The 8659-nt window shown below is 35.4% G+C and overlaps 2 protein-coding genes across 2 annotated transcripts; both read right to left on the reverse strand.

Annotated features, from left to right (window-relative positions):
* Nucleotides 1–1061: 1061 nt before the first annotated feature.
* On the reverse strand, nt 1062–2408 carry LOC110420380 (RING/U-box superfamily protein). The gene has a single exon (XM_021433662.1). It carries the CDS (start codon nt 2214–2216, stop codon nt 1497–1499), a length of 720 nt encoding a protein of 239 aa, XP_021289337.1. The 5' UTR covers nt 2217–2408; the 3' UTR covers nt 1062–1496.
* Nucleotides 2409–2992: 584 nt separating this feature from the next.
* LOC110420778 (RING-H2 finger protein ATL52-like) lies at nt 2993–4055 on the reverse strand. The gene has a single exon (XM_021434146.2). It carries the CDS (start codon nt 3683–3685, stop codon nt 3191–3193), a length of 495 nt encoding a protein of 164 aa, XP_021289821.1. The 5' UTR covers nt 3686–4055; the 3' UTR covers nt 2993–3190.
* Nucleotides 4056–8659: the final 4604 nt, after the last annotated feature.

Here is an 8659-nt window from a genome sequence, read left to right on the forward strand (position 1 = left end):
TAAGTATTACATTAATTATAAAAAAATTATAAACAAAAAAATAAAATATATAAAACTTAAATTTTATATTAAAAATTATTATTTATAATCTAGTTTGAATAATAGGGATAAAAAATCATTACTCAAACTATATATTAATCTTACTACTTGAATCTTATTTATTCGGATTGAGAGTATTAATATGCAGTACCTAATTATAAGGTATCAATCGCCATCCTTGGATTTACCATATTGGAGTCAAAAAGGGAGGATTGAACCACCCCTTGGTAAAATGCATAGATCGGATAAGAATGGCTTTGTTTTTTCTTTTGATTGTCACTAAATGTACTTTCAGTTGACAAGATCAGAAGTCTCAGAGATTTCGCTTAACTATTTATGTAATTTCCAGTGTTAAACAGCAGAGAGCTTCTGTAATTTACAATGGGAACAACCAAAGATAAAAAGTAATAGATTAGCTGTCAAGGCATTGAGATTTGGAGACATACACTACCAAAGCAAGGCAGGAAAATTGACTTTGCGACATTATTAACCACAGCAAACATCAAGATTTCAAGATGCATCATGCACAAACACATGTTGCAACAATCATGGACTCTCTTCACTGCAGCAACAGTAGAATCCAGATTCCACGGACTAGAAAATCTGGAGCCTTTTTTCTCTGAGATATTGCTTCCTATCAAAGAGTAGCCACGCCCCTTTGGGGAGCCCGAATGGGGCCCTGGAAACCGTGTAACCAGGCCATTGATCAATTAAAATACAGAAACAAATGGCTAAAGCAAATAATCCAGTGCAATTCACAGATTGGCAGGAGCAGTACGTGCACCTGTATTGCACTCTTGATATCTATGCTTAGCCTAGAGAAAAGTAACTTGTTTATCAATACGCATGATGTCGAGGCCCAAAAAGGATCAGGGGTGTCGGATCCGAACCGACTGTGTTTTTGCTTTTGGTAAATGAAAGAAAGAGAATTGCAAGACTGATGAAGTAGATGAGACAAGACAATTGCTGAAGCTATTCAGAACCATGAACAAAAAGAAGCCCTAAAAGGAAAAGATAAGGAATGCAGGGAAAAAAGAGAGGATCAGATACTTCCATTTATGACTTACATTCATTTCTTCCCAAAGCAGAATCACAAAAAACAAAAGCAAAAGCAACTCAATTTTGCACCAGTGAATCAGAAATTTACTTCAGGGTAAATGACCAGTTCGATTTCTGTCTGAAGAGTTCAAGCTATGACAAGAGGGAGGTCTCCAAACTCTGGCTCTTAATTGCCTTGAATTCATTTCATTCCCTCACAGGAAAGTAACCCAGGAGAAAACATTGAACGCTAATCTCTATGCTGTCTGGATTCTAGATTACCAAATCTTGGTGAAGTATCGAATACCAAATCTTCCATTTTCCATTCCCACTTTCCATATAGCCTCAGAAGGCCAAAGGGTAAAAACAAAAATTCAGCAAGAAAGGGAAACAAAAATCAAGAAATCAAGCTAGAAATGTCAAACCAAACTGCTTGCATCTGGCAAACCTTGTTGGAGATCACTATCTCTAGATCTAGCTGAACCCGACACCGTACCATGGTTGTTAGGCCTTCTTACGGCAACAGAAGCCCGGCAAATCGGACAATTGTTATGATTGTTAAGCCACATATCAATGCAAGTAGCATGAAACGAGTGCTTGCATCCACTCAACTGCCTTACCTCTTCCCCATCAGCAAAAACTGATAAACAAACAGGACACTCATTCCCAATATCTTTAGAATGAGTCTCTTTTTGGTACTTAACAGCTGAAACAGGCTCCCTCCTCCTCTCAATTACTTCAACGCCACTTCCACGGCTGTCCCTGGGAAGCTCCCTAGGGCTGTCGGGACGTTCCCTGGAAGTCCAAGGAGGGCACTTGACAGCAAAAAAGAAAGCATAGATTATAGCGGGGATCGTTATGACCGCCATAAGGGCAAGTATGAATTCAAGTGGGGATAAATCGACGCTTCTTGGTGAGTCGGGGAAAGGTGGAGGTGGATTGGTGGTCACTATAGTAACGGCTCCGTCTTGACCTATAGGGTATATCTGGGGTGCTGAAGAGAAAGGTAACGGTGGAGGTGACCTGACACTAGTACTGTTAGTGGTGTTATCAAACTGGGAAACTGGTGGTGATGCAAAGAAGGACGGCGGTGGTTGAGGTGGTGCTGGTGGCCTGATAACGGTAGGTGAGTTCTCCATTGATAAGGAGAAAAAACACAAAAGAAAAAGAACACGATGGCAAAAGACTAAAATCAGTGCCTTTCCAATTTTTATTCCTGCAGGTAAGGAAGTGATGGTGCGGTGGCCGGTAGCGTTGATGTATTTTTCTGGAGTTTTCAATAGCAATAATTGAAGGGAAAATGTGGGGTTGTGGGACAAAATTCACGTAACATCATGAAAGCAACGCATGTTACTGGTTTATGAACTTTGTTTTAAGCCAAAAAATACATTAAAGTAGTTTTTCTTTTGACCCATTTGGTCCTTGTTTTATGCTTTGGACTGAACCAAAGTCAATACCTAATCTAGTCTACTACTGGGAAAAAGAGGCCCATATTAAATGTAACCAGACCCACTAGAATTCATGATCTCGATTGTAGTGGGCTAATCAGACCCAGTTGAAAGCAGGCTTTGAAACCTGGAAAGCTACTAATATACATTTTCATCCTCAGCCTCGACAGGACCAGAGGATTGTCAGGTTTTCTATTAAGATATATTTACATAGAACATGCGATAATATTTTAATTCGACTTGATCTTATCGACCAGTTTGTGCTAATGTTGTTAAGGGACTTAAATTCAAATTTGAATGAACCTTATCTTACTATGATGAATGTTGGACTTTTGGGCATAAGAAACTGTTCTTAAGCTTCCTTCGTTTGAAGTGTTTGACGTTTGAAACATGATTATCCAAGAGAATGAACGTGTAGAGGGAAGATAAGGGTGGGTTGAGGGCAGGGACCAAAAGTCATAGAAAAGAATGATGCTATTTACATCTCTTTTTGAAATTAACGAAATGTATACATGTAATTTGTTTCTCATTCGCTAGGCATTTTTTTTCTGACGCTTTGAGTCAGTTCCAAGCAAAATAAACAATCATTAATGAAGGGTAGCTAAGCTAGCTAGCTAGCTAGCTGGCTTCACAGTAAAGCCACCATCCCTCTCATCATTTGAAAGTTACACCCCAAAATCCGGCAACCGGTTAAGCTCCAGAGGTTGTGGTCTGCCAGAATCCGGCACAGGCACGGCCACTTGCTCCGGAGATGAAGTATCGGCACGACAGAGCGGGCAATTGGAGTGCAAATTTAGCCACGCATCGATGCATGCCACATGAAAAAAGTGCAAGCAGTCTGGCAATACCCGAATTTGCTCCCCTTCCTTGAAATCACTCAAGCAAACGGCACAAGTTTCCTCATTGCAATCCTTGCTGTATCTAAATATTGGAATTAACCTCGGCGTGGAAGGGCTTCTGATTCTGTCACTAGCCCTTTCCTGCTGATTATGTTGAACATTTTGGCTTGTATTGGCTGTGACTACCACCTGCCTGCGACAGCACTTACAAACGAAGGAAACTAAATGATAAGTAGCAACCATGATCGCTCCGGCAATGACCCCAAGAAGGCCGACGAGAATTGGGTTCAATCGGAACCCTTGTTTACCTTCATCATCCATCGTACGAGTTGGGCACGGTTGCACTACTGGTAAGAAAGTTTGGTGGACGAGTTATTATTGGCATTGATTGCTAGGCGACTTGATGCCATGTCTTTTATATACGTATATTGGAAAAATGTATGCTAACAAATCAAAGGCTTCACTTTCACTATCATCCTAAGACGTGGGTGGCACGGACATGGAAATGTATACGGTGGTAGGGGACGAAACCACCATTTTTAGGTTCAGGATTTGGTACCAAAACGCCGTGTGATCTTAGCCTTCCGCAGGTCAAATCAATGACCTTCAAAAAATGTGTTACTTGATTGGAATATTGTTTCAGTTGTATTGGCAAGAAAACAGAATCAAAATTAGTAAGAAGAAAGCGAAAGAAACATTATCTTAATGACTTAATCCTTTTGAGCTAAAGGCATTCCAATAAAATTATACAAACCCTTTTCCTATAGACAAAGAAAACCTCGAAAATCAAAAGCAAAAAGTTGGTAGTTTTGCTTGATGCAAGGAGAAACAGTTGCAGCAGCCGCTTGTTTTGAAAACCTTTTGTCCAAGATACTTGTAAATATCTTGACTCCACAAAAGGTATAAAGAGAACAAGTTGATCAGTCATGAGAAGAGATATGGAAAAATGGGCACTTGGTTGATCCAAAGGACAAGTGGTAGTTAATCGAGAGAGTCGGTGACTTGCTGATGTCGATAAGAAGACTGATAACAATTGCTCAGCAGCTAGCCTGCATTATTGCACATGGGACTAGAATATAACTATATAAGCCATGGCCCATATCATTTTTCTTATGCAAATTCCTTATGAATAATTACCCCAAGTTTAGCTACTAAATAAAGCCAGAAAATCAAGATGCTAGGCTGCTGCCTGTTTAACTAAACAATGCAATTTTCTCCTTCCATACTTTCATTGGTCAAAATCTGCTTAGCTGATACTGGGCATTTGCCTCATTGCAGTAAGCTTCTAATTGCTGCTAGTTCCAACAGAATGTAAATGAATTTTCTGAGTGAAATAGCATTGGCCTGTTAAAGGGGTAGTTGTTAAGGGAAGTTGATGTGCTGCTGATGCTTTCTTACATAGCAAAGTTCATTAATTTTGATTACTTAATGCCAACAAAAGCAGCACCTCGATTTGTCACAATATAGACATGTGAATCTCCTTGCAGCACTTTAAACTTAATAAATATTGAAGCAATAGGCTAAAAGAAGCCAAGATGAAGAGAGATAGAAGACATACAATGGTCAAAATTCACCCCCCCCCCCCCCCAACAAAAAAAAAAAACTGCTCCACTAGACATTTCTTAATTCCCAAAATTCTACTCCATTGCTGGCTGCTAGATGCATCAAATCACAACAAGGCAGATTGCAATAAACCCGTTTGCTCTGGGGAAAAAGGGAAAGAAAAAGAAAAAGAAATGCAAATTTACATCCGGGTGCTTTGAAAGATTTGATTCCCACCAGCTGATTTGATATTGACTATGATGTTGCTATTCATATGTTAAAAGAGTTGAAAAAGTAGACACTTTTTAAGCTTAGTGAGACGAGTAGGATCCCAAATCTGACCAATCTCCTTCATGATCTCTATAATAAGTTGTTTCAATTATTGAGTTTTAAATAGTAAAAATTGTTTCTTTCAGATTTTTAAACATTATCTCACATATAAAATTTTCCTTTTGCATGTTGCAACATGGTTTCTTTACTTAATTATGCATTCTCTAAGTGACAAATAAGGCATCCCCAGTTAACCCTGTTTAGCTTTCATAGTGCTTTAAGTATTCCACCACTTTAGATATTTTAAGTATTTAATTTATTGATTGGTGTATGATTTTTGTTTAAAGAATAAAGTTCAAATTCATAATTTTTTTTCCTTGACTTGTATTGAGTTTTCTTTCTCAAGTAAAGATGTTATTATGTTGATTAGGACCCAAGGTTTCATATAACAATAATGAAAGTAATTCCTTACAAAATCAATTAAGTTGATTAAAAGCATATATAAATATGCTCTTTATATTCCTAAAATATAGAAATAAGTCACCATCTTCATAAATTATCCATTTGAAAAACTATGTATTGGATACAAGTTGCCTTTCCAACCCATGAAGAAAGGCAACAGCATATGCCATATGGTATCCCATTTGCATTTTGGACTCATGTACAAATGGTAACTAGATCCCATTTATTTCTTTTTTCCAAAGGTACATCATGTCTGTCAACCAGTCCATATCCAAGGAAGGTTGCATCCAATTTCTCGTATAAATTAATTAACTTCACACTTAAAAAAAATTGAATTATAATCATATTTAAAAACAGATTCAAGATTTTACATAAAAAATTATTAAAAAAAATTTCTGATCATGTTAGACTTTGTCTCTCTATATCTTTAAAAAGACATTTCAACAATTAAAAATTCAAAAAAAAACTTAACTTTTATGTATATAATTAGATGTCCATATACACAAAAATATAACAAATCATGCGTGTTATAATTATTTAATCAAATGATATTTAATACCAATTGGCCAAAGACAAAGCATGCACGTGTGAAAACAGGTCATATCCCTTGCAGCCATTGCATAATAAGAATATATATATATACATATCTCACCAGGATTAGACGGCCTTAGACTTTTACTACCCCATGTAGTGATGTTGCAGAAGTCAAATTATCAAAGTACCTTTCAGACATTTTGGCCAAGGCATGGCTCTCCATAAATACATATATATTAACATATTATAAGTAATTAAGTGAGCAACAGGACCCAAGGGCACGGCCCCACTTTTCATTTTTCCTCGTACGTATCTGAAAGTGGAAACTACCGAGGTGATTTTCACAAAAAGACAAGACACAGGCTCTGAGCAAAGCTGAGGCCCTTCTCTCGGGTGATATGTGAGCCAATTTCTTGGGCCATTTTTATTAATTTATAATGATGAAAGTAAGTGACCTTAAATCTGTACTTTGTGATGTAAACAAACCCAATTTTCCTTTTTCTTCTTAGATATGAAGATTAGGGTCACCCCCCCTCTTATCAATCATCAAACATTTGTCAAAACCATATTTTTGTTCCTCTTGTCAATGCTTAAGGTCATCCCATTGTCTTTAAAAGTGTGTAGCCTAATTAGAAATCCACTCCATCTGTCAAACTCTTTGTTTGTTGTTTATGAAGAAAATAGAGATTTGTGGTTCTCCTTATATAACCCAAAAAGGGGAAAAAAAACCAAATCTATCCATATTTGATACTGTTTGATTATGGGTCAATGAAGATTAAAATCTTTCATACATGTATTGTAACCTATGGAAAGATCTTTGTCTTGAATCATTTTGCAATAGTTCATGTTGTGTCACAAAGTTATGAACATATTCATACAAAAAACTGCTGCTACAATGGCTGAAAATTTTGTGAAATGATAGAAATTCAAGGAAAAAAAATTCCACAAATCAAGGAAAGACAATGTGGTAAGCGTGGGAAAATTTTGTTTTATAAATGAGTGCGTTATGAATTGAACATTAATAAAAAATTATATGAGTATTTCTTTTATTTTTAAATTGAAATTATCAATTTTTTTAATTAAAAGAAAAAAGATTCAAATATTATTTTTTACGTAAAAGATTATATATCAATTAATAAATTAAATATTTAAATATAAATTAAAATTATCAAATCGTGACAAATGTTTTAATTATTAAAATAATAATTAAATAGTATAAATGCATTGTATGATTTTTTTATAATATTTTAAAGTTAGGAGAAGATTCAAATCTTTTTGTTACATGAGCCCAAACAAGAAGTTCTCAAAATCAAGTGCACATTCACAAATCACAACACTATAAAAGCAACCCCACTTTTCAGTAGAGGGAGATTTTTAGGGTTTAGGCAAATATTGGTGAGGCCCCTTTATGAAAGGACTGATAGGCACACCCACCATCAAAAGAGTGGAAGAGTAGGAGAGTGGAGACACTTTCTTCTTTAGGGCTTAGGCATGAAAGGGAGGTTCCAATCACCATATCAACCCATGGAAAATTGTCAAAATAATCAAGGATGAGTGAAGAAAACAACAAAAGCAAAGGATTTGTGAAGATATTCATTGAATAGTTATTGTTATTCCTCAAGATGTTAATTGCTTTTCTACTTCTTTTACATTTTCTTGACAAATTGTACTTCTTTACCCCCATGGGGGAAAATTTCTAAATTCCAAAAAAAAAATCAAAACATTTAAATAGATTGGTGGCAAAATATGTATCAATATCAACTATTTGTTATAGAATGTGATACAAATTAATATTAAAAAAACCATAATATTAAATTTCATCCCTAATGGAAGCAACCCAAAAGACCCATCTTTGATATTAGTCTACAAATTAGACTTCCATCACTTTTTCCATTGGTTTAAATTAAAAAAAAACAAAACAAATTTTACCAAAAATCAAACAATGGGCATCCTGCGAAATATATTATTTTCATATAGAAGGTTCACTTTTAATATCAATAGATTTTAAGTGAATTAAGATCAAAACCTTAGAATTTGGATTATTTTTTATTTTTTTAAAACCTAAAAAATTAATAAGAAAATCAAATAGTGTGATAATGATAGGATTTATTAATTTAGTGAAATCATTTTGAATATTGATAAATACGAGATGAATTTATTATTATTATTAAAAAAATTGTCCCAAAACCATTGAAAAAAGAAAATTTTTATGTTCCATGCTAGTAAAGCTAGATTTTTTTTAATTAATTTATCTACTTATTTATTCAAATAGAAAGTAGAAAGGGAAAAAATAAAAGAAATAAAAGAAAAAGTAAAAATCGAAAAGATAAGTAAAATCTGGTTGGAGGAGACTGTGGAGTATTGACCTCCCATAAATGACACGAGCAAAAGTGCACCGTTACCGTTAAGTAACGGCGAGTTCAATCGGTGGTATCCAGTGGAGGCTTTTACTAACGAAACCTCCCTATATTGAGACGGTGCCTTACG

Source organism: Theobroma umbraticum, unplaced genomic scaffold, assembly GCF_002168275.2.
Source record: "Theobroma umbraticum cultivar Fairchild unplaced genomic scaffold, ASM216827v3 scaffold_86.0, whole genome shotgun sequence".
Lineage (NCBI taxonomy): Eukaryota > Viridiplantae > Streptophyta > Magnoliopsida > Malvales > Malvaceae > Theobroma > Theobroma umbraticum.